The sequence below is a fragment of the Equus asinus genome, chromosome 9 (genome assembly GCF_041296235.1).
Source record: "Equus asinus isolate D_3611 breed Donkey chromosome 9, EquAss-T2T_v2, whole genome shotgun sequence".
Lineage (NCBI taxonomy): Eukaryota > Metazoa > Chordata > Mammalia > Perissodactyla > Equidae > Equus > Equus asinus.
Genome location: NC_091798.1, coordinates 89,200,931 through 89,228,109, shown reverse-complemented (window position 1 = coordinate 89,228,109; position 27,179 = coordinate 89,200,931). Strand labels below are relative to the sequence as shown.

The 27,179-nt window shown below is 38.3% G+C and overlaps 1 protein-coding gene across 1 annotated transcript in view; it reads left to right on the top strand.

Annotated features, from left to right (window-relative positions):
- Positions 1-27,179, top strand: part of JMY (junction mediating and regulatory protein, p53 cofactor) — a 104,168-nt gene that overhangs the window by 63,612 nt on the left and 13,377 nt on the right. Inside the window, exons 4-7 of the mRNA XM_044777937.2 lie at positions 5,598-5,767; positions 16,063-16,228; positions 16,934-17,121; positions 19,524-19,610. Coding sequence (XP_044633872.2) covers positions 5,598-5,767; positions 16,063-16,228; positions 16,934-17,121; positions 19,524-19,610 — 611 coding nt within the window. The remainder of the gene's footprint in view (positions 1-5,597; positions 5,768-16,062; positions 16,229-16,933; positions 17,122-19,523; positions 19,611-27,179) is intronic.

Below are 27,179 nucleotides of genomic sequence, written 5' to 3'. Positions count from 1 at the left end.
AAAGGACAAAATCATACCATTCTCAACAACATGGATGTACCTTGAGGGTATTAGGTTAAGTGAAATAAGCCAGAGAAAGACAAACACCACTTGATTTCACTTATGTGGAAGGAAGGAAGAGGGTTAGGGAGTGGACACAAGGAGTGAAGGGGCACACGCATATGGTGACTCACAAAAGTGCTCTCCAACAGAGATTTGACAGCGTCATCAACTGTTGCGACTTCAATTAAAAAAATGCTGAAGTTGAGAAACCCTAGTTTTGTTTTTTATAAAAAGCATGATCAATCATATCAATAGATGCTGAAAAGCATTCGACAAAATACAACATCTATGTGTGATGAAGATACTCAACAAACTAGGTATAGAAGGAACCTTCCTTAACCTAATAAAGGAATCTACAGAAACCCTACAGCCAACATCATATTTAATGGTGAAAAGCTGAATGCTTCCTCCCTTAAAATAGGTAAAAAGTCAAGGATGTCCACTCTCACCACTCCTATTCAAGAGAATGTAATAAATCTTAGCCAGATCTCTTAGGGAAGAGAAAGAAATAAAGGCTTATAGTTTGGAAAGGAAGAAATAAAATTCTCCCTTTTCATGAATGACAGTATTGTTACTATAGACATTGGTATGGAATCTACTTTTTTAAAACTCTTGGAACTAATAAATGACTGTCTCAAAGTCACAGGAAATAAGGTCAACACAAAAGTGAATCATATTTATCTGTACAAGTAATGAACAATTGGAAATTGAAATTTAAAAAATAATACCAGTAGGCCTGGCCACATGGGCGAGTGTTTAAAGTTCTGTACACTCCACTTCAGCAGCCTGGGGCCACAAGTTCGGATCGTGGACGTGAACCTGCTCCACTCACTAGCCACGCTGTGGAGGTGTCCCACATAACAAAAAAATAGAGGAGGATTGGCACAGATATTAGCTCTGGGCTAACTTTCTCAAGTGAAAAAAGAGGAGGATTGGCAGTGGATGTTAACTCAAAGCAAGTCTTCCTCAAAAGAAAAAAAAATCATTTATGTTAACTTTTCCCAAAATGAAACACTTAGGTATAAATCTAACAAAACATAGACAGGATTGGTATGCTGACAGTTACAAAACACTCATAAAAGTCATCACAGACGTAAGTAAATGGATAGACACATTCTGTTCATGGATTAGAATACTTAACATAGTAAGGATGTTAGTTCTTCCCAAAGTGATCTATATATTTAACACAATCCTTATCAAAATACCAGCAGGATTGTTTTGTAGATATTAACAGGCTGGTTCTAATTTATGTGGAAGGGCAAAGGAACTACAATAGCCAAACAGTTTTCAAAAAAACCCAAAACAACATTGGAAGACTCACACTACCTAATTTTACAAATTGCTGTAGACTTACAGTGTCATGGTATTGTGGAAGGGATAGACACGTAAATCAGTGCGAGAGAACAGAATACAGACATAAACTCCCAAAGCATGGCTATTTAATCTTTGATAAAGCAGATCAATGGAAAACAATAAATAGTATTGAAACAATTGGTCATCCATATGCAGAAAAATGAACCCTGATCTAAATCTCACACTTTAAACAAAAGTGAACTCAAAATGGATCTAAATGTAAAACTATAAGACTTCCAGAAGAAAACATGAGAAAAATCTTTCTAAGTTAGAGAGTTCTTAGCAATGACACCACAAATATGAGATAAACTGTAAAAGAGAAAAATCTGTAAAAGATAACTGTAAACGATAAAATGTAAAAGATAAAAATGATAAAGAGTATGAACTGTAAAAGAAAAAATTGATACAATGAATTTTATTAAAGTTAAAAACTTTTCCAGGCACTATCAAGAAAATGAAAAGATGAGAGTATTTGAGAGAAATATTTGTAAATAACATTTGTGACAAAGGACTTATATCCAGAATATATCAAGGACTCTTAAAACTCAACAGTAAGAAAACGAACAATCCAATTAATAAGTGGGGCAAGGACTTGGGCAGTTTTCCAGAGGATAAAGAAGGCAAATAAGCACTTGAACAGATGTTCAACGTCATTAGTCATTAGGATAATGCAAATGAAAACCAATGCATGCCTATTAGAATGGCTAAAATAAAAAATACAGACAATACCAAGTGCAGACAAGGGTACAGAGTAACAGGAATTCTTCCTGCCTTGCTGGTGGGAATGCAAAATTGTATAGTCTCTCTGGAAAAGAATTTTGCAATTTCTCATAAAGATATACTTACCATATGATCTAGCAATCCCCCTCCTGAGTATTGGCCCTAGAGCAGTATGACAGTTTTAAAAATAAAAATTAAAAAATAATGCATTATATTAATGTTTCTTTGAACGTTTAAAGATCTTTCCCTACTGTGAACTATTTTTATGATAACTGTGTACTTAAACTTGGTTTAGTCTGCTTTCTAGATGCACTCTTCTCTAATGTTTAAAAAAAGTCTTTGCATTATGATTAAAAAAAATAACCATTATAGAAAAGTTAGAATATTATAGGAAAAACAAATCTAACTCTGTAATCCTGCCAACCTTTTGCAGCTACTTTGTATATCTGTCAGTTCTTTTTCTCCACACATGATTTATTACATAAATGCAATGAATCTGTATTTATTTTCGTGCATAGTTCATAGTTTGTTGGTTCTGATTCTATACAGTTTTGATTATTGCTCTTATTTTATACTTTGCTTCTCTGATTTCAGGCAAAACATTTTTCTTTGTGATGAGCATCATTCTAGGGTTCCAAGTGCTTCATCAAAGTCATTTTAGACTTCTTTGTATCTCACTTCTGGTGACTTTATTTATCCTAGCAGGTAGCCTTTGAGCCTAAATACAGAGAGAGAAGTATTTAGTTTGCTTGACCTTTTAATTTGCCTTTTCTAAGCATGTTTCTCTCCTCCCCTGTAAGAGAAACAGAGCAAAGATCTCTGTATGGATTTATGCTACTGAAAGTAATAGCCCTACTTTATGTTTCCAATCAGAAGGTAACTTTCTACTTTCTCTTTTTAGAGGAAGAATAAAACAGACCCCTTTATTTCTCTCCTTGCATAACCTTCATTTCTTTCCAGGTGTAACCTAATTTTCATGTATTACTGCTTAGCTTTTAAAAACATCTTAAATGGGCCTGTTTCAGACAAGGATACATATGTTAGTACATTTAAGTTTTTTTGTAGATTTAACATGATTCCTTGTAAACACCAGGACTCTGTTGCCTTCAGAGGTTTTTAACATATAATGATCATCATAGAATATTATTACAGGGTTATTTTCCCAATAAGGTAAATGATCAGCTTAGCAAGAATCTTTATTCTTACCAGCAGAGGAAGAGAAGACTCTGATTTAGAGGTTTCTGTTCTAGGAGTATTCCAAGCATTCTACGTTCATAAATAATTTTCTTCATTACCTTCATATTCCTAGACTGTTGGAAAGTAATTCCAAGTGAAATGAGCAGCAGTTAGATGTAAGAAAACGTTCTGTCCAAAGATGTTGGAAGACAAAGTATTGGCTAGCTCTCATAGTAGATTACAACCTGAGCCTGATTTAGGACAGGGATCTGCTCCCTAGACGTGGTCCTGAAGTGGGGAGCAAGAGAAAAGGCTCCCAGCTGTGAGGCTGCAGAATGTTCGACTGTGTGCTGGGATTACAAGCTCAGGTAGGAATGGTAGAGGTAATAGACTAGGGGGTGAGCAACTTGGGTGTTAGATTTAACTCTCCTACCATAGGTGTGTAACCTTGCTGTTAAGTTACCAAAACCCCTCGATTTTGTGTATCTACATAGAAGGTATTGACAATGCATACCTTACCTATTCCATAGGATTCTGGGCAGATAAGTAGAGATAACATATGGAAAAAGTGCTTTGAAAATAATATATCATATGAATATGAGTGACTGTGGTGGTGTATGCATGAGAGAGAAAAGAAATGAAACAGAACAGACCATCTATTCGATTACTTTTACCATGTGAAGTGGGAGAGACATTTGAGGACCTATCATTTTCTAAATTCCCTCAAAAGCCTTCTGACTAGGTACTGTATTTCTTTACTTTTTTATTTGAGGGAATTGAGCCCAAGAACAGTTTAAGTTTCTTGCCAAAAGTTACACATCAGCTATGGGTGGAATTGGGAATTTGACTCCAAATCCCCTGCTGTTTTTTTCCTACAGTGTGCTACTATATTGATCTTATGGCTGCATAAATGTTATAACACAGTTTGGAAAGATTGACAGAAATTAAAAATGGTGGAATCATTTCACATTCAACCAACATGAGTAGATTTCATTTGTTAGAAACCCTAAAATTGAGGTTCAGAGCAAGATTATGAATTGAAAATATTACCTCCTATATGTTAGCGTTTAAAAGCCACAGAAAAACACAGAGAAACCAAAAGAACTGATATATTTAGAGGAGATTCTAAGTTAGCAAATTCTTCATCTGTTATAATAGGAACTCAACAGATCATTTTTTTAAAGACTAAATTAAGAAATAGCAATTTTCTTGTATGGAAGTAACCACCAGAAGCGATTAAAAGCTGGTTGCATTTGGGCATTGGGACTAAGGGTAGGGGAGAGCTGAGCATGAGAAACTGCTCTTTTTTTGTTATAAGCCTGTCTGTGGTTTTAATTTTTAAGTGTGTACATGTGTCATTGCAAAAATTATTAAGATTTTATAAAATTCTGAGGCAAAGTTTACTGAGATATACTTCTTTGCCAAAGAAGGACATAGTTAGGACATAGTAGCAGCACAAAATTATCAGTTAGCTCTGAACATATAAAAGAAACTACTAGGGAAGGGGTCCTGACTTAAAGATTACATTGGTACTAATCAGATTGCCTGCCTCTTTATGATAATTAAAACATCTCTCTGAGCTGTTGAAGTGTTGGGGCCTAAGGATGGTTGGGTTAGTTGTATAAGGACTCTTGATGAACCACTGACTTACTGCTGTCGGTGACAAAGTTCTTTAACTGGAAGATAGTAGCTGTTTGATTGCCAAGAAATACCTTTTGAACTAGGCCTCTATTGTGGCAAACTAGAAAGTTCTTCCTCCCTTTCTTGTGTGTGTTGTGGGGTGGGGTTGAGTGTCTTTCTTGGGACTTGGTTGGACCACTCTAACTCACCTGGACATTAACATCTGGGATTTATTTCTCCCTACATCAAATTATTATAGTACTTTTGGAGGACTCAGAATGGTAAAATTTAGCACATGGATTTAATTAATTTTAAGTAATCTTGAATAGTTATGGCTCTCATTTCAACTAACATACCCAGGAAAAAGTATAGACACTCACAGAATAAAGTTTTTATAGAAACTTTGAAATTTAGTAACCCTGGACGTGTGAAAGAGTATTTTAAAAAGTTTTAAAATTAATCTGACCACTCAATTTTATCTTCAGAAAGTTATTTCTGAGGATGATTATTTAAAATTCTTATTGAAGACAGTAGAGAGAATCGAAGATATTGTTGAATTATATTTTAGAGCTATAATCATGGGGTAGGATTTGTGTGTTTATCTTTGAGTGTGTGGTCAATAAAAACTAAGACTTTCAAATGCTTTAGGTTTTATGTCTTAATGTCTCTTTAAAAATTATTAATAGCTGTGTACGATCGAATGCGAGCTGATCAGAAGAAATTTGGTAAAGCATCATGGGCAGCAGCTGCTGAACGTATGGAGAAACTCCAGTATGCAGTTTCTAAGGAGACTCTGCAGATGATGAGAGCTAAGGAGATCTGCTTGGAACAGAGAAAACATGCACTGAAAGAAGAGGTAATGAAAACCATCAGAAAAATACAGAAAATTTAAAATACTTAAATATCTACATTGGTCATTTGCTGATAGTTTTTCTAAGTATTAGATGAAGCAAACATTAGGGTCTAGGAGTACGATACTTTTGAAAATAAGGAAAGTATGTAGTTTTAATAGTGAGTGAAGATTAAAGCTAGTGTTAGGGATGAACTCAGGAGTGTGTTCGAGATGGCGTATAGTAAGACTTGATGGTTTAGGCACAACTCTTCAGTTTGTCTTTTGTACCCAGAGTTAAACCCAAAATACTTCAAAGATGAAGTGTTTGAATTATTAAGTTAATTTTGGATTGTTTCCCATTGATTTCATTTATTCATTTTCTGTCTTACTTGAGATAATTAATAATTAATTGTATCATACATTATTTTATTAAGTCATTTTTGGAAAAAAATGAAATCACATTCTTTTTTGCCTATATGCCATACATAAAATATTTCTAAAACCAAACTCCTTTATTTCTCCATAGCAGGTGTTCCTCAGATCGCCCCTTTCTGTTAAGGCCCCTGCTTCTTCAGCATACTCCAGGCCCAAACTTTAGGGTCACCTTTAACTCTTCCCTTTCCTTTGCCTTCTTTTTCTACCTTTTGGAATTCTGCGCAACTCAGATGTCCCTCATCAGTTATTCACTCAACAAACATTAAGTGTTTTTGCCAGGAATTACAATGGGTGATGGGAATAAAGACATGTTTAATACCCCTTGGCTTCCTACTTCCTCCCCCCACTTTTCAAAGCCATTTTTTTATATTTTTAAGATTGACACCTGAGCTAACAGCTGTTGTCAATCTTTTTTTTTTTTAATTGCTGTTTCTCCTCAAATCCCCCCAGTACATAGTTGTTTATTTTAGTTGTGGGTCCTTCTAGTTGTGACCTGTGGGACGCCGCCTCAGCATGGCCTGATGAGTGGTGCCATGTCCACACCCAGGATCCGAACTGGTGAAACCCTGGGCCACCGCAGCAGAGCCTGTGAACTTAACCACTCAGCCACGGGGCCAGCCCCTCAAAGCTATATTTTTAAAGCATGAATAAAATGCAGTCGTGGTATTTAGAGTTCTTAGAGTATGGTGGGGCAAGACATGTGCAGTGTGAAAATGAGCTGTGAGGTAGGCAGGTATCACTGTATACAAAGTGGATCACTGGTGGAGTGCTCAGCTTTGACCAGAGGGTCATAGGTGCAGACAGCTGCATGTTCCAGGAGTCCCAGTGGGGACAGGAAGGGTCAGTCAGCCCAGTTATCTGGAGAAGGAGTAGTGAGAAATGAAGTTGGAAAAGTAAGTGAAATTTGGGGTTGGCCCTCCATGCCCTGCCAAGGAGTTTGAATCTTACCCCAAAACAGTATGGAGCCACTGTAAGATTTTAATCCAGGAGTACCACGATCAAATTTGTTCTTATGAAGTGTTACTCTGGCCAGTTTATAGCGGATTGGTTGGAGGGCCATTTTTAAAACGTGAGCCCATTTCCTTACATGGAAACTCTGCTTTTCAGACAGGTTTGTTGCTGACAACAGAAAGCAAAGCTTTTCTCACAAATGAGGGTAAATATCAGAAATTTGGACCCTTAGCTCAGTAATGAAAGAAGTTTAGGTTAAAGGCAACAGAATTGGGAAAAGTTAAACCTATGTTATGTTTTGGCAACCTGAAATTGCTGCTTTCAAAACTGCTCAGGTTGTTGCAGGACTTTCCTGGGCAGTTGAGCACTGAGTAAAGGCAGGTTGGTGACGGTCAGATGCAGATGGCACGTGCCTGTGCCCCTGAATGTACGTGGGCAGTGCCTGTGTTCACAGAGCACCGCAGTCTTGAACAGACTGGTAAAGGAGGCAAGAAAAGTAGGGGTTTCGTTGGGCAGAGCAGAATGAGCTGGCTGAGGCAACTGAAGTTATGTTGTTTAAAAAGGGCAGTTACGCTTCAGAAGGATTAGGTAAGAAGAAAATCGTTTAATTCATCCTTAGATTTGTTGTACTTTGTAGCCCAAAATGTTTTTTTAAATCACATCATTGAGACATAATTCACAAACTATGTAAGTCACCCATTTGAAGTGTGCAATTCAGTCGTTTTTTTTGTGTGTGTATTAACAGAATCATGCAACCATCACCACAGTCTACTTTAGAGTGTTTTCATCACCCCAAAATAAACCCATGCCCATTAGCAGTCATCTCCCATCTCCCCTCAGAGCCTCCCCAGCCCTAGGAAACCACTATTCTACTTTCTAGCTTCATAAATTTGCTATTCTGGACATTGCATATAAATGGAATCATAAAAGCTGTAAGTGTTTTTACTGTTGTTTTCACGTAGCATGATGTTTTCAAGGTTCACCCACGTTGTGGCATGCATCAGTGCTTAATTTAGGTTTTTTTGCTGAGTGAGCCTCCATTGTGTGGTTATATCACGTTTTATGCATGCATCAGTTGATGAACATTTGGGTTCCTTCTGCTTTGGGAGCTATTATGAATGATGCTGCTGTGAACATTCAGGTGCAGCTTCTTATGTGGACATTGATTTCCATTTGTCTTGGTGTATATTTAGGAGCGAAGCTGCTGTTTAACCTTTTGAGGAGGTGCCAGACTGTTTCCAAAGCAGCTGTACTTGTTTACATTTCCACTACAGTGTATGAGGGTTAGAATTTCTCCACATCTCTCTCTACATTATCACTAATACTTTTTATTATTTGTGTTTTTTAATTATAGCTGTCTTGGTGTGTGTGAAGTGGTGTCTCACTGTGGTTTTGATTTGCGTTTCCCTGATGGCATGTGATGTTGAATATCTTTGTGTTGTGTGTTTGTTGCCCACAAAGGTATCTTCTTTGGAGAAATGTCTATTCAGATCTTTTGCCCTTTTTTTTTTTTTTTTTTTTTTGAGGAAGATTAGCACTGAGCTAACTACTACCAGTCCTCCTCTTTCTTGCTGAGGAAGCCTGGCCCTGAGCTAACATCCGTGCCCATCTTCCTCTACTTTATATGTGAGACGCCTACCACAGCTTGGTGTGCCAAGCGGTGCCATGTCCGCACTGGGGATCCGAACCAGCGAACCCAGGGTCACCAAGAAGTGGAATGTGCGAATTTAAGCACTGCGCTGCCAGGCCGGCCCTCTTTTGCCCATTTTTAAATTGGCTTATTTTGTTTATTACTGAGTTGAAAGAATTCTTTACATATTCTACATAGAAGTCTTTTATCAAATATATGACTTGCAAATATTTGCTCCCATTCTGTGGTTTTCCCGTATTGGTTTTTAAAATGTTGACTATATATTTGTGAAAGTAATATATTTTAGTCTCTAGAGGAGAAAATGTCGTCTCCATTTTTATTAATGCAGCTTTATATAAAATTCATTGCTTTATGAAACTCTTTTTGGCTTAGGAGATATAGCAAGATAGTCCTCATTGACATTTTAAAAGCGTATATGCTTATGTACTCTTGTTGAAAAAATAGTATATGAGGTAACCTGTAATGTATCATGGCTGTGATTTAGAAAGAAATCTTTTTGTTAATGGATTTTAAGTTGTGACTTTGTTTTTCTCTTACATTTTCTTATTTGCCACTATTGTTAAAGGTAAAATTGGAACTTGTCTTGTCCTGGAACTTCTTCACACTTTATATTCAAAATCTCTTTCCAAGGATTTCAGCCCCCTCTTGCATTCCCCTGAGGCATTTCTACTGCATTCTCCTTTTCTAGTTAGCTTTCTCCTTCATGGTACTAGCTGTCTGGAATTTTCTTAAGTTCCAGAACTTTTAAAACTTAAACTCCTAGCATTTCGTTGCCTGAGAAGTAGAGTAGTACTCTGCCTTCATCACATTCACTAGCTTTGTTGTTCTAACCAGGCTGACATTGAGTTGTAGTGACGACATAGGTGCCTAAAAGTGCTGCTGAGGGTGACTTCTGACTACTTGCTGTTCCAAGAAGACTGTTCGTACTGGAATTGATCTAGGGTGGTAGAGGAAGGGCGGGGCTGAGATGGCCCGAGAGTCTGAGATGATTGTCCTGGGGTCATTTTCCTTGGGGCCATTCCATTACTTTAATAGTTGGTTTTTTAATGTTCTGGATTGTGTTTGAATTCTTCAAAGGATTTGGTAAAACTGTCAGTCATTCTTGCCAGCTTTATGCTTGTTGTGTGCATATAATACATGTATTGTGCTTTACATACATATGTCTGTGAAGATGTAGGGCACCAGTTTTGTTAGCATAAATTCAAGCTGACCGCATTACTCATGAGAAACGGCAAAGGTGAGTGATGAAGTCCGTCCCAAACAAACGCTGTGCCGGTGGAGGCTGTCTAACCCAGTGCTACCCTGTGATTTAAGTTAGGAGGAGACTTTTGTTCTTTACAAAAATGGCAGTGTGCTGTGTCTCCTTACGTTATTTTAAAAACAAAAAACTTCTTTCTGATGCGACAAAACAAAACACTTTCAAAATTAAAATTAGAAATTAAATTGAAAATATTTAGTAATATTTGCCAGGAGTATGATGCTGAACTTGAAATAAAATTTCTAAATGCTGAAATGTTAAATATCTCTGAGGCAAGCAAAATTCTATTTGAGTTTTAAATTTTCCTTACACTTAGGAGTAAGTACCATTCCTTTTAATCGATCTCCTTTTTATTTATTTCTGAGTCTTGAGTGTAGTCATTCTTGTCCTTTCTAGGTCACAGACTCCTGCCGATTCAGAATTTGAAAGCTAGGAACACTGACCTCAGGGAAATACATGTATACACACAGCTTTGCCACAAGTTCAGTAGGTTCCCAAATCATCTGTACCTGAGCCTCTGATTCCAGATTGTCCTCTGGTGTTCAGATTTTCCCATCAGAAACTCCTGAAATATCAGTGTATTTTTGGCCTAATACTTTTGAAAGAATCCAGGGTGAGTTTAATTAGTTGTAGCTGCTTTAAATTACCCTTTAAATAGTATACTCCCCCTCAAGTCCAGACTCAAAAATAACAGCGCCATCTGACCACACACGTACACCTTTGCTTTCAGATCTGCATTCTTCACAGATCACATCAGATATATTTTAAGCCGTTGGACAAGATTAAAAAACACATAATCACGCAGGGTTAGGAGTAGGATGTGTTAGAGGTGTTATTAAAATAAAATTTATCAATGAAATAAGGGGATTCTCTTTGTAGTTATTAACTGAAATAGGAGATACTAAAATTAAGATGCCATCATGAAACAAATCATAGAAAGTACACATCTCTCAATAAACTTGTAGACTGTTAGCTTCTGTAACTACGTTCTCTGGCTAACAGGAGTTAACCTGAAAACTCTGGATTCCACTCCTTGTGGTTGAAGGTTCTAACAATACATCAATGTGCTTTCTTGTCTTGGCAGAGGATTTTAACCGTTCTCCATCCGTTCCTTTTTAAAACTTTGTGATTCCTTGAGGTCATCTCTGTGAACGTAAAAACTGCTAGAATATTGAGCTGAATATATACCACTCCTGAAGCAAGTTCCTTATATTTCGTAATTTTGTCTTTCTCCTAAAAGCATAAGCTAGGTTATGATTAATTAAGGTTATATTCCCCTATGTCAGTTTTATTTAAGTCATCAAGTATTTATTGAGCATGTGCAGTATACCATAGTGGATAGAAGTTTAGGATCTAGATAGAACTTCCTGCAATGATGGAAATGTTCTATTTCTGCACTTTCCAATAGGGTACCTGCTAGACACATGTATATCAAACTCTTGAAATGTGGCTGATGTGACAGAGGAACAGAATTTTTTTATTTTATTTCAATTTAAATAGCCACATGTGTCTTGTGGCTACTATTTCAGATAGAACAACTCTGTAGATCCCGATTCTGCAAACTAACTGCTTATGTAACCGTGGGTGAATTACTTAACCTCTCTGTAAAATATGATATAACTTCTAGGAGGGTTATGATTCCATGAGTTAATGTATATAAAGCATTTAGCACAGTGCCTGGCATAGAGTAAGAAACCAATAAATATTAGATATTACTCTGATCTGTGTTAGGTTATTATGCCAGTATCATGGAAGGGAATACAAAGATGAGAAAAATATAATTCCCATGCTTAAGACATTTACTGGCATTTCATATAGGCCTTGTCAAAAAGTTTCAACAGCAAGGAGCTTGCATGTGGACACAATCTGAACAGAGGTGGAGAAGCTGGGGTGCTTCTTCAGGCAGGAAGGCTGGTTTTTTGTTTTTAATTTATTTATCTGTAAGTCTATTCCATATCTGCACACTAGAAATGTTAAAGTCTCTAAGTTCAAAAAGCTAGGTTCCACTCTAAAAGTTTTAATTTATATTACTTAATTATGAAATTCTATTTTAGCTATCTAAATTACATTTTGGTCATGGTTACAAAAAAAAGATAATAGAAATGCTTTAAATATTTCAGGTCCTGTCCATAGTGCTTTAGGTATACTATCTCATTTAATTCTCAACTATAACCCTTTATGCTGTAAGCCCTTAAGCCATTATCTGAACCCCGGAGGCCAGGTATGTTTCAGAATTCTAGATTTTTAAGATTTTAGAAAGGTAATTTATAGCATATAACTTCCAGACGTGTGTTACTATTCCAATAATGAAACAGATGGATATTTACATTAAATGGAATAGAGATTCATATCAATTCAGATTATGTTTTCCTACAAATGGATTATGTGATTAGGTTTTGATAGCAAAGAAATTGTGGATATTTTTAGTTTTCCAAGATTTCTGAAATGTGAAATTCCAGATAATTCTGTCAGCTTGTATGTATTATCCATATTTATGCAGCTGTTATTGGTGGGACCTGTATTTATATTCAGGTTTGTCTGGTTCTAAGTCTTATGTTTTTTCCATCTTTTTCACATAAAAGGGGTAGTATTGATTGAGAGTTTGCCTTTACTGTTATTTCTCTCAGGCTGTGTATGGTTTTTATGCCTACTTTTTGAACCCTCACTCACTTCTTGTTTACTGCGTACTTGATCTCAGACAGAGGTGGGTGCTCAGTGAGTATTTGTTGAATGAATGACTGAACCCACAGGTTCTCTGAAAGCTCTGTTGTCACAGCCCCTCACCTGTCATGAGGTTTTCTGTTTCTAGCACAGTGGGGTAAAAGGCAGGACAGAGGTGTCATTAGTGTGTATAAATTGCTTTATATCTGGTTTCATGATATGGTTGTCAAAATAGGTACACGTGAAACCTGTGTCATTATTGTGCATGGTGGAGTGCTCATCTGTGGGGTCAGTAGTATATGGTGTACTTATGCGGGTATATGGACATCCACTGGTACTTCATTTCCTTGCTACAGTTATTGTAAAAACATTTTTCTTCGTTTCTTTTGCATATTTATTAGAATGATGCTCCCTACTTTTGTCTCGTGAAAAGGCCATTCTCCTAGGAATTGGGAGAATTGGGTGTGGCTCCAGCATTGCTGGTGTATTACCTGGGTTACATTGAGAAGTCACAGTTTGCTTTGGGGTCTTGATATCCTGATAGTAGCAGTTTGTTTAGAAGGATGAAAGTGAAGCTGAACAAAATTTCAAGGTAGCAAAGTTTTTGTTGGCACTTGATTGTCTACTTTTTTTTTTTGCTGAGGAAAATTGTCCCTGAGCTAACATCTGTTGCCAATAAATTGTCCCTGAGCTAACATCTGTGCCAAACTTCCTCTATTTTGTATATGGGATGCCGCCACCACATGGCTTGATGAGCAGTGTATAGGTCTGTGCCTGGGACTTGAACCCACAAACCCAGGCCACTGAAGTGGAGTGTGTGAACTTAACCACTGCATCACTGGGCTGGCCCCCATTGTCTACTTTTTTGAGCACTTAACCTACATTTTACACTTCCTTCCTGCCCAGGGAAGCACTGCCCCCACGTATAACAAAGACACCCAGCTGTGGCACCCACCTTCTCTGCACTGCTCCTTTGTCTGGAATCAGTGCTCCTTCCACTCTGGATTTCTGTTCCCTTAGTTCTGTGGCTGTCAGCTGAGTCAGGTACCGGGAACAAACCAGTCTGGAAACTTCAGATGTTATAGGGCAGGGATTTGGAGCAGCATAGCCTCATACCTCTCCATGCCTTTCACTGAGGATTTCGCCGCCCTATTGAAGTTTAGATAAACCTCAGAGCACCATTTTGGCGTCCCTGATTTCTCTGACTTGTCTCATTCCTTTCTCTTTAGCTTATCTGATAAAAGTCCTCTCTGCTCTGGTCCTGCCATCCTTTTCCTTTGCCTGAGGCCTCCCACTGCCCTGTTGCTTGTTGTCTCAGAGGTTGGGATTTCACAGATCCCTCATCTGCACCTCTGTCTCTGATGGGGTTTTGTCCTTTTGAGCCCAGCCACGGCAAATCAACCTCTGGACTCCCTGGCTCTGAATAGAACTCACTGACCCAGAAGATTGGGGGTGAGGTCACTTCTTGTAAGAAAAATACCCCCTTGCTTTCTCAGTTTGCTATTTGCTATTTGCTGTATTCTGGATCACTCTGCGTCTCAAGTGTTTTTAAAGTACATGGGCCCAGGGCAGGGATCAGAGTACTGCTCTGCTTGCAGTTGGAGTGGCTGACAGTGTGAAGGTGTGTCATCAGGGGCCTGTCCACTTCCTTCCTTAGCCAAAGGAGTGGATAGGAGAGACAGACATGGAGAATGCTAGCGGAAGCCTTAGCTCAGTGTCCTAAACGTGGCAGGTAATGGTCACTTTCTGCTGAAGAGAACTGGAGGCGGTGAAGACAGAACTGACAGCCTGGGCCTGAAGGGTGTCCCTGGAATGATCTTAGAGGAAGGTTTTTAGACTCTTGCACACTGAGGTTTTAACTGAACTGATTATAATTCCCCACTTAGAGCCTTCTTAAAGCCTTCTAACATTATATATTTTAACTGTTAGTGTGCTGTGCTCACAGAGAGTGTGGGTGCAGATGGCAGAGGTAGATGCATCCTGAGGCTGTGGTCTCCAGAGTTGGACAAGAGCCCCAAGACAGTGTGTGAAGGGATGTTTGTAATTTAAAGTGAGGCTGGGAGTCTCAGGAAAGAAATCCCTCCACGGTTCCTATTTTGTGACCTAGGACAAAAACAGCAGAATTTCATTTTGTCAGCATTCCCCTCCATGAGCCACTGTAATTAAACACCTTGGGGTTTGTTCTGTATTTATTGTTTGTTACCCATGAAATATTTCCTAATGCATCAGGATCATTGGTTACAACTTAGATAATTTAGTAAATATTTACTTATAAAATTTTTATAACGTTTATTAAATAGCACTGCGTTTAATTCAATGGTTTTTTTTTTTAATGTCTGCCATTATACATTTAGACCGCAGCCTAACTGTTGCTTTGCAGTTCAAAATATTTGCATCAAACCTCATGCAGGACCACCCACCACTTCATGAGACATGGCCAGAAATTTCTGAATCCCACCTTAGGTTCAGTGTCAGACCCTGGATTTACTTAAAGATGCTATTGCATTTACTTAAAGGTACTAATAGTGATCGTTATCAGTAGATTGCAAGAATTTCCATGAAGAGGAGTTCTGTCTTGCTGCTCCACTCACACTCACTCACCTTGCTCTCTAGTCGACAGATCCTAGAAGCTACCAAGCTGTGACCATGGAGCAAAACACAGCCCCAGATGTGTGGAGTTGACCAAACTTTTACCCTTCTGTTGTAACCCACCCATTATGGCCTAATCGTAGTCATACATCTTATATGAAAAGGATAAATGCATAACTTAGCATGCACTTTTTTTTTTTTTTTTTTTTTTTTTAGATTTTTTTTATTTTTTTTATTTTTTCCTTTTTCTCCCCAAAGCCCCCCAGTACATAGTTGCATGTTTCTCGTTGTGGGTTCTTCTAGTTGTGGTATGTGGGACGCTGCCTCAGCGTGGTTTGACGAGCAGTGCCGTGTCCGCGCCCAGGATTCGAACCAACGAAACACTGGGCCGCCTGCAGCGGAGCGCGCGAACTTAACCACTCGGCCACGGGGCCAGCCCCCTTAGCATGCACTTTTGAGAGTGAAAAGGGACGCTATTAATATTTATGTCAGGACAATTAGAATAATAGATTATCATCCTAAATATGAATAAACTGTAATGTAAATAAACTTTAAAAACTTTATTTTTACCATGTTTGCCTAGTTATTTCCAAAGCCATATGTTTTGATTATTACTGCTTTTATCTTTTTTAAAATCATCATTTCTTGCCTACAAGTATCTTAGAACAGTTGCTTCATGGATTATCCTGTCTGATTAGTGTTCTTTTCTAATCACAACTTGATTTTTTTTCTTGTCCCCACCAACTAATGTTCTTATTTTTATTTTCGTTGCAGATGCAGAGTTTGCAGGGTGGTACAGAAGCCATAGCCAGATTGGATCAGTTAGAAGCTGATTATTATGATCTGCAACTTCAGTTGTATGAAGTACAGTTTGAAATCTTGAAGTGTGAAGAGTTACTGTTGACAGCACAACTGGAAAGCATCAAAAGACTTATATCGGGTACGTTTAACCACATAAACCCACAACAGATTAAATACGTAGGAAAAATGGACAAGGACATGGTCAGCTACGTTTCTTCTGTTGAGATTAAATAAAGTCTTAATGTAAAACCTTTTTAAGAAGTTCCTAAATGGGGCTGGCCCCATGGTCGAGTGGTTAAGTTCACGCGCTCTGCTGCAGGCGGCCCAGTGTTTCGTTGCTTCGAATCCTGGGAGCGGATATGGCACTGCTCATCAACCACGCTGAGGCAGCGTGCCACATGCCGCAACTAGAAGGACCCACAACGAAGAATATACAACTATATACCGGGGGGCTATGGAGAGAAAAAGGAAAAAAAAATCTCTAAAAGAAAAAAAGAAGTTCCTAAAGTCAAACAAGTGGTTTAGTAGACTCCGCAGTGCCAGTATGTGTTATCATACTCACTTGGTAAAAGTTATTTCAGCCAGAATCTGTATTCTCAAAAATGTTGAATTTGGAGGATGAGGAGGATGATATTTAGCATTTATTAAGCACTTAACTGTGTGCTAGACACTGCTAAGTACTGTGCACACATTCACCTTATAAGGCGTATTTCCTAATAATCACTATTTTACAAAGAAACTCAAGAGGTAATGGCTTTGCCCAAGGTTACAGAGCCCATGAGTGGGTTAGAACCTCATTCTGTCTGGCTTCACAGCCCATGCCCTTGTTGCTCTTCTGTGACAGAGAAGAGAGACGAAGTGGTGTACTATGACACGTACGAAAGCATGGAGGCCATGCTGGAGAAGGAGGAGACGGCCACGTCTGTGCACTTACAGAGGGAAGAGCTCCAGAAACTCCAGCAGAAGGCGCGCCAGCTGGAAGCAAGACGTGGACGGGTTTCGGCCAAGAAAGCCTACCTCAGAAATAAAAAGGTATAATAGGTTAAGTATTTATTGAATATGTAGCCTTAGTTTTAAATCTTGTTTTTATTAATTAATCCTTGACCGTATCTAATAATTTTAATCCGGTTTGTCACTAATACCTGCATATCTTTTAAAACTAAGTGAGAAGTACCCCTTCTCAGTCCTCAGGCCATTATATTAAACATGTGTAGTTCTCCAAGAATTGCCCTCTTAAACACATTACAATAGCCAGATGTGCTTTTCACCTCAGCCACCCTGAAGGTGACTGCTAAAAGGCATGACTACAGAATCCCATGTGATGCAGCTCCTGCTCCTTGTTATTTAAGGAGGCCAGTGGTGTTCTGCAGTTAAGTCCGAGCGCTGATCTCAGTCTTGAAGGAATTATATATACACACATAGAGGCTCATATCAATTTAACACACAGTCTTCACTCTTCATTCGTATTTTAATCTAAGTCAGAGCTGGGGAAGCTCACCCCTAGGGAATCTGCCCATTGACCCCAGCAGCCTCGGATCTGCTGCAACCCATCACCTCACACGGAGTCAGGAGCTCTAAATGGTTTTGCCCTCCCCCCTCCCTGCCCCCAGCCACTCAAGCCCACCAACTGAGGTGGCCGAATTGTAGACCGAAGGAGGAGGCTAGAAAGAGAAAACTAGAAACACTAAGTCCTAAAAAGAAAGAGAATGTGACACAACCATACCATACAAAAGATCAAAATATGCCTCTTGATGTAGCATCGTCTTGTCTTCCTTGTTGTCTCCATGTCAGCGTGCCCGGGTTCAGTGCCCGGGTTCACTGGCTGCTTGGCTTATCTGGCACCCACAATAGGATTTCATCCCCAGGGTGGTTCTGATTGTAAGTGAGTCAGCCCTGCCTCTCCTCTTCAAAGACAAGGATGGTCTCTGCCTGTGCCCTGAGGAACTGAAGTCTCTGCTTCATGATTAAACTTTTCAAGAAGAATAGTAGAAAGAACATTGTTCTTTATGTATTTTATCTTCTTTAATTCTCCCAATAGCCAAATGAGATAATTTTTTGCCTGAAATCTGGAAAGCTCCGAAAACCGATAGCGTTCTCATACTTGATTTGGTGGCAAACCCAGACCCGAACTGATATGAAGTAGTTACTTATTTCTTTGTCCCACTTACTTTGTTCATTTATTTCACTGAAAAAATATTAGTATTACTTATTGTGGGGTGCTGCTTCAGAGCCTGTTGGAGTTACTGGGTAATATATGATATATGCAGCATGTCATCTTTCTAAAATCTGAACAAAATTTTAATTTCAAAACACATCTGACCTCTGTTCTTGTTAAGGGATCGTGGGCCTGTGTCCTCATAACCAAGGGAACCAGGGCTTCCGGTGGTTAAATCAGTCACCCAAGGAAGTGTGGCCAGTGTGGGGCAGAGGGAGGGCTCTGTCCCAAGTCTCTGTGGCTCAGTGCTGAGTCAGTATATCACTATATCACGTTGCTGTGTATTACTACCCTTGTTTTCCCCTGGAGACGGCCTGGGACAGGTTCATTTCATGATGGATACTTGTTAGGCAATAGAGTCAACCCAGTGTGGGTGAAGAATATGATAGAAACAATTGCTTTAAAATATAGTTTACTGGCTTAAAAGGTCATTCATTGTGTGACTTTCTCTAGTTAGAAGAGTGATCTTCTGGTGTAGCTTTGAGAGTGGTGGCAACGAATGTTAACCCTTTTATCTGGAGGACTTCTCCCAAAGGACCCAGGGAAAATGAAGACAGCGTGGTACCACTAAAACCGTGCCAGAGATAGTGCATTATTTTGTGAAGAAGCATGTATCTCCTATTTTAGTAATATGTTTTTATTTTCATGTGAGTAGAATAAGCACACCTATATTTTCTTTATAATTCTGATTTTCTAATCTTTAAGGTCTCTTTTAACTCTGAGGTCTCTGACCAGAAGATTCAGATTTCATGAAAATGTTTAAACCAGTCCAGTCAAAATTATATTCTTTAACGCATCAGAGACAGCTTAAGAATACAGACTTTAAGCCAAAAATTGTGTATCCTTTTTTTCCCAGACTAGTTTAAAGTGTACAATATGACTTAGAATCTTCTGGCCACAGACTTCAGAGCTGAAAGAGACCTTTGAGATTATTTCAGGACGCCTCCTTCCACGCTACGTTGGCCCATCCGTCTCCCTCCATAAAAAGAGAAATGGGAGTTCTAGAGAAGTTAATAGTTCAATAGAAGAGTCTTTTTAAGACCCCGATTATTTGGCTTATGCTGCTTCAATACTCCAGACAAAAAGCCAGAGGTAGCATTGGTATTTTGCTATGTGGGTATATTGTGAAGTTTAAAATTTAACTTATCAAGTAAACCCTGGTGTGGTGTTTTGTCTTTCAGATTTCACTTATATTAAAACATATTTTATGTATTTATAGGAAATTTGTATTGCAAAACACAATGAAAAATTCCAACAGCGTCTTCGGAGTGAAGATGAATATAGAAGCCATCACACAATACAACTAGTAAGTTTGGACTCTCGGAGAAGTAGAACAAAACTTCAGTTTTTCCGTGTCTCAAAGTGAATGAGAACTACAGAGAATACAAAAGTGTTGTAACTAATGTTAGCATTGGTTCACTATATATACTTTATTATTTAGAGCTGTTTTGGGCAAAATTAAGTCGAAAATAGACACAGTTCCCATATACCTCCACACATGCACAGCTTCCCCTACCAACCAAATCCCACGTAAGAGTGGAACATTTGTTACAATCAGCGAACCAACGGTGACACATCATCATCGTCCAAGGTCCATAGTTTACATGAGAGTTCGTTCTTGGTACTGTATGGTCTGTTGGTTTTGACAAATGTGTTATGACATGAATCCACCGTTATAGGACCATACAGATTATTTTCGCTGCCCTAACAGTCCCCTGTGCTCCACCTCTTCATCCTTCTCTCTCCCCAAACTCCTGGTAACCACTGATCTTTTTACTGTCTCCAGTTTTGCCTTTTCCACAATGTTTAATTGGAACTATACAGTATGTAGCCTTTTCAGATTGGCTTATTTAACTTAGTAATATGCATTTAAGGTTCCTCCATGTCTTTTCAGGGCTTGATAGCTCATTTCTTTTTGGTGCTGAATAATACTCCATTGTCTGGATGTAGCACAGTTTATTTACCCATTCACTCACTGAAGGATATCTTGATTACTTCCTTCCAAGTTTTGGCAATTATGAATAAAGCTGCTATAAACATCTGTGCAAGTTTTTTTGTGGACATAAGTTTTCAACTCCTTTGGTTAAATACCAGGGAGTGCAATTGATCGTATGGAAAGAGTATGTTTAGTTTTGTAAGAAACTGCCAAACGGCTGTACCATTTTTGCATTCCCACCAGCAATGATGACCTTTCCTGTTGCTCCACATCCTCACCAGCATTTGGTGTTGTCAGTATTTTGGGTTTTGGTGATTCTGATAGGTGTGTTTTGGTATCTCATGGTTGTTTTAGTTAGCACTTCCCTAATGGCATATGATGTTGAGCATCTTTTCATAATGCTTATTTTCCATCTGTATATCTTCTTTAGTGAGGTGTCTATTCAGATCTTTTGCTCATTTTTTAATTGAGTTGTTTGTTTTCTTACTGTGGAGTTTGACGAATTCTTTTATTCTGGATAACACTCCTCTATCAGATACTGTGTCTGCAGCAAATATTTCCTCCTCATCTGTGGCTTGTCTTTTCATTCTCTTGACAGTCTCTCTCACAGAGCAGAAGTTTTTAATTTTAATGAAGTCCACCTTATCAGTTCTTTCTTTCATGGGTTATACCTTGGTATTGTATCTCAAACGTTATCACCAAGCCTGGAGTCATCTGGATTTTCTCCTATGTTATATTCTGGGAGCTTTATAGTTTTGCATTTTACGTTTAAGCCTATGGTCCATTTTAAGTTAGTATTTGTGAAGGGTGTAAAGTCTGTGGCTAAACTTCTTCCCTTTTTTTTCCTGCATGTGGATGTCTCATTGTTCCAGCACTATCCTTTCTCCATTGAATTGCCTTTGCTCCATTGTTAAAGACCAGTTGATTGTATTTGTGTGGGTCTGTTTTGGGGTTCTCTGTTCTGTTCCATGGATCTAGGTCTTTTGCCTCTCCAAAGAAACTTTAGAATCAGCCTGATGAGAACCGCAAAATAAGAGGCTGGGATTTTGATTTAGATTGCGTTGAATCTAGAGATCAGCTTGGGAATAATTGACACCTTAACAATATTGAGGCTGCCTATCCGTGAACAAGGAATCTCTCTCCATTTGTTTAGTTCTTCTTTGATTTTCTTTCATAAGTTTTGTAGTTTGCCTTATATAGATCTTGTACATATTTTATTAGATTTATACCTAAATCTGTCTGTCTTTTTTCTTTTCTTTTTGGTGGTAATGTAAATAGTTTTTCATTTCAAACTCCAGTTGTTCATTGCTAGCCTGTTAGAAAGCAGTTGACTACACGTCAACCTTGTATCGTGCAGCCTTTCTCTAATCACTTATCAGTTCCAGGAGGGTTTTTTTGTCGGTTCTTTTATCTACTTCTTTGGTCAGATTTTCTCCATAGACAATCATGTCATCTGTAAATAAAGACAATTTTATTTCTTCTGTCCCAATCTGTATATCTTTTATTTGCTTTTCTTGCTGCATTAGATAGGACTTCCAGTAGGATGTTTAAAAGGAGTGGTGAGAGGGGACATCTTTGTCTTTTCCTGATCTTAACAGGAAAGCTTCCAGTTTCTCACTGTGTAAGTATGATGTTAGCTATAGGGTTTTTTGTAGATGTTCTTTATCAAGTTGAGGAAGTACCCCTCTATTTATAGTTTGCTGAGATCATTAGTTCACTTTTTTAAAAATCACATTACAAACCTTCCACTCCTGGTATTGCTGCACCCCATCGTTCCTGCAGTATATTATCCTGACAGTAGTCTTTTCAGGCACATATGTCTTAGATTAGTCAACATCAATAATTTATATTTCATTAAATAGGAGAAATGCTGGCGTGACCATAACACTATGCTTATTTAAAATTTTTCTTTCTTTAGTGTCACACTAAAGGCCAAAGGGCTTAAATTTGTCTCTCTTATCCCTTAAGCTCATTTTGGCGTGTTAGCTAAAGCTGCCTCTTACTCTTGATTTTAAACACAGAAAAGTAGCCAAACTACCCATAAACTCTAAGATTCATCTTTCTTTGTCCAGAAGCTAGAAATAGCAAAATTAATTATCACAGTTTTATTTTTCATTCCTATTTTCATGGGTCAGAAACTGCTTTGTAAGGAAGGTTCAGCAATGGACCAGCGTAATGGTTAGGTGAGTCAGAATGCCCTCTACCGTCACCATCAGCACCTGTGCTGTCAGCTTGTTACTGAGATTGTACACTTGGAATTTGTTCCTTATTACATGAAGATTTGAGCTTCATGAAACCCAGTACTTTGGTGGATGGAGTAACTAATTAACTTTTAGAATGATTATCAAGTCCTTTCTCAATGAACTTTACAGGACAAAGTAGTAAAAATGAGGAAATTGAAAATGAAATAGAGGGAATCTCAAAGATAAATATCATCTACCTTACAATTTTGCCCAATGCCAGCTTTGGGTGAAATACCTCATTGTAGGAGAATGAATCTCTTAACCATCTAGTCATCTTTAACATGCATAGCTAGAGGAACGTGAAAGTTGGCTTACATCAAAAGAAATCATTGTTTTTCAAAACCAGTTTTAAACCACCTTTATCAAAATCTCGGGTGGTGGATTATTTAAAATGTTGATCCCTAGATTTTAACCTTATTGTTTGAAAAATTCTTCTGGAAATCCTTGCAAATTAAATATGTAAATAAGAGGAATTAATTTTAATATTTGCTAGTAAACTCTCTAAAACAGAATAGTTAAAGAAATGAAAATTACTTATTACTTCTTTTTTTTTGTTGGCTCAGAGACAAATTAGGTAAGAGAAGGAAATAGCGGTCAGGAAACAAGTCAGTTTTCCCCATTAAAACATACATTCTTGTTTTATGTAACCACATTCATAACTTATGGATTTCACTTCAGGAAAGAACACATGGAATACTTTTAAACTGTAGTTTATGGAAACTCGTCCGAGCTTTTTAGATTATTTTGTTCACAGTGGCTCCTTTTAATTCTGCCTACTTCCTCCATGCTCTAATATGTGCCCTGCCAAATCATTGTCTAGTCTCATTTTCTTAAAACAATACTTTGTTATGAAAACCTTTTATCGCTTTTATTGAAGCATAATATACATATAGAAAAGTGTCCAGCTCGCAAGTGTATAACTTGAAGAATTTTCACAAGTTGAACGTACCTATGTACCAGCACCCAGATTGATAAGCAGAATGTTAACAGAAACCCAAAGTCCCTTCTGTTACCATCCAGTAAGTACTCCTCCGGCCAAAATAAAAGGTAAATTGTGTTCATTTTACAGACTCATTAAATAACTTTCCCAAAGTCATCCAGTTAGTAAAGGGGCACCTTGTATTCAACCCAGGCCTATCTGTTACTTGCTATGCTTTTGAACATAACTCTGATGCTATGCTCTAGAAGGGCTTTATTTCCCCATATAGCTCATCAGTTCATGCCTCAGGAATCTGAACCTTTCTCCTTCTCTCTTCCTCTAGGATCTTTTAAATTATAGTAAGATTTGACTTTGTATATACCAGCCAACAGCCCAGCAAGATGATTAATCAGTTAATTTATCTCTGAAGTCCATATCTGACTATTTATAGATTATGTTTAGAGATGCACATTCACAGTTTGAAAACTCAAACTAAGTACCTCTTAGATAACTAATGTTTCTCCCCCAAGTACTAGGAACTGTATCTGTTGGATAGTGTACTTTCTCTAAGTATAGAAAAGTGTCTTCACCTCTGGAGTCAGTGCTCCTCTACAGGCCTTAGAAAGACTCTGTCTGCAGGTGGCTGTGGCATGTATCTGGGCATGAGAAGGTGCAAGCTCACTCCCAATTCCAAGTGGCCACCAGATGTACATGAGATCTTTTTCTGTTTCTTCCTTTTGCTGACTCAGCTGGAAGAGTTGCACATTCTAGCTATATGAAATAGAAGTACGCATGGAGTAGGGGCGAGGAGGTGGGGTAAGTTCTTGCCTCACTGTGTCCTTGAGCTGTTCTGGGCTTTCCTTTCTAAAGGAGAGAGTCCACGTGGGATCTTTCTGCCTACTTTTACTATAGAGTTCCGGTCATATCTTCTCTTTATTTTCCCATCTGGAAACCTGTAGGAGTATATGGCAAGTCTTCTGGCATCTGGCACTATTGCTGAGAGATGCCTGACTTTGAGTCTACTAATAAATGGTCTTTGAGAACTCTTAAGACTTTCCCAGTGAGAGCTCTCTAGGCACAGGCAAAAGGTCTTTCTGACCTTCTGCAGGAGGAAGAGATGGAAGAATGTTCATCTTAACTTAGCCAGTAACTCCTTACCTCCCTGCCTCCCATAAATCTAAGGGGCTAATTTACATGCAAAGGATCCAGCCCACCTCACCAAGAGAGAAGAAGTGTAACTGATCTCTGTTGTGTGTGGTGGTCAGCAGGTTGGATGTGAGGCCCTCTTCAGTGCATTCCCTAATCAGTAACTGCAGATCTGTGCAGTCCTCCAACAGTGCGGTTATCAAAACCACTACTTCTACTCTTTGTCCTCCTGACAAGAATTCCACGTTAGTCCTCCACACTCTTCTCAGCATAATTTCCTGTAGGGTCTGGTTGCATAATTTCTCAAGAAACCTATTACATATGGGTTAAGCTTGATGTTCAGCAGATAGTGTCTGCTGTTAATGAAACTTCCTTCTTGCTGCAAATCTAAGTTAAGATGTGCCTTACTACTTTAGATTGTTTTTCCTCCCCGTTCCCCAACCCCAGACCTCTTTCGTTTTGTATTCCTAATCTGGATTAACAGTTCCACCATCCACCCAGGGTTGGCTAGGTTAGAGAACGTGAATTCTCATTCTTACCACCTCCACCAGGGTCCGTTTCTTCCTTGGTGCTTGCCAGCACCACGCCTCATGTCTCTCTACCAGGCCTGCTCCTCCTCACTGCCACTTCGACTGCATCCCTGCCTTTTCCTAGGGCTCAATGTGGTGCCTGGTTTGCACATATTTAATAAATGTTTGTTGAAAGAATGGAATTTCTTAAGCAGCCTTTTTCCTGCCATGTCAGTGTCTTAGATGGTGTCTTAACATGTTATATGACTTTTTTTACTCTGTGATCTTAAAAAGTTTTCTTGCTTTTTACATAGTACTTTCTAATTTTGTCCTGTTATCTAAGCAAGGTGATTCTTTCCTGAATAATTGAGTATCTTGATGTCTGTGTATAAATTTTGATGACTTACCAGATTTTAAAAAAATCCTAAACACTTCTTTTCTTCATTGCTACTTTAAAAATCCTTCTATTGTGAGCAGTTTTAGTTAGTGTCTTACAAAAATGTTTCTCAACCATTCTTAGACATTAAAAGAAACCCCCACTGCCCTTACTGTGTTTACAAAAAGACACACATGATGATTATAAAAGATTAAAACAACACAGGAAAAAGTTACAAAGAAAAAATCAATGCCAAAATAAATTTTACTTTTAACAGGATAACTTGAGTGAATTTGAAAGAACTACTGAAATTTAGATAAATTTCTTGAGCACAACAAGATTCAGAAAAACATTGAGTGTTGTGATCATAGTTTTAAAAATTATTTCAACTTTAGACTCGTGCTATGAAAATGAAGAAATTATTGCCCTTATGCTTTCTCCCACTCCATTTCCCTCCAACTCCCAATGTTATGAAGCTTCACAATGTCAAAATAATTATATAACTTTCATATTCTTTATTTCACATAGTCAGAATTCAGTTATTTCATATGGCCCTAATTCCTAGAGTTAAGTTTAGTTGTATATTAAAGTGGATTCATTGTTTAGTGCCAGTCCTCTTATCACAACTTGTCTGTTCCTGAGTTTATTTTGATTCATCTTGGAGTTATTAGATTTCATTAAGGTACTATTTCAGGAAAGTTTCGTGGTTGCCATATTTTCTGAGTTCTGACATGTTTTGGGAATGCTTGTCTGTTTCCTTTATTTGTAAAGGATAGTTGGCTGGGTCATGTTGTCATATTTCCTCTCCATCAGAATTCTGGAGACATTGCTGCAATGTCGTGTAGCATTTGATGTTGCAGTGGAGAGGCTTGGAGTCACCCCTGCCTCCTCTCGCCTCCCTGGGAGACTTGATGTTTCTGTCTGAATACCCATAAAGAGTCTTTCTTTATTGTAAAGTCTAGTAACTTTACCAGCTGATCATTGTGCATCAGGGTTTCCTGAAACTTGATGTGCACTTGCAGTCTGAGGATCCAGGTTGTCCTTTAGATTTTGATGTAATCATCCAAGGCAAATATAGCAGTAACTCACATTGGAAATTATGTTGCCCAGGGAACAGCTGGTGACAGAGAGGTAATAGAATCTAAGAGAACAGTGGAGCATTGAATTTGAAAAGGACAGCAGACAATAGAAGAGAGCAGGTTAATAACACACTGGAGACCTGTCATCTCCATGTGAAATTATCTGGTCTTGTGGGAGGTATCTCCAGTTTTTTAAAACAAAGCAGGAAAATGAAGCCATACCCCAATTACCTATTTAGCAAGTCTTTTCATTTATTTATTGTTTGTTCTGCCAAATGAGGTTTAATTAGACAGCTTTTAGATGATTCAACAACATGGGAAATTTTTTTTTTATTTTTAAAGATTGGCACCTGAGCTACCAACTGTTGCCAATCTTTTTTTTTTTTTCTTTTTCTTCTTCCCAAAGCTCCCCAGTACATAGTTGTATATTCTAGTTGTGAGTGCCTCTGGTTGTGCTATGTGGGACGCCGCCTCAGCGTGGCTTGATGAGTGGTGCCATGTCTGTGCCCAGAATCTGAACCAGCGAAACCCTGGGCCGCTGAAGCGGAGCACGCAAACTTAACCACACAGCCACGAGGCTGGCCCCGGGAAAAATTTTAAATTTCTGTGCAGATAACTGCCAACTATAAGGTGTGATGTTAAACCAAATGATTTCATGTATAATGCT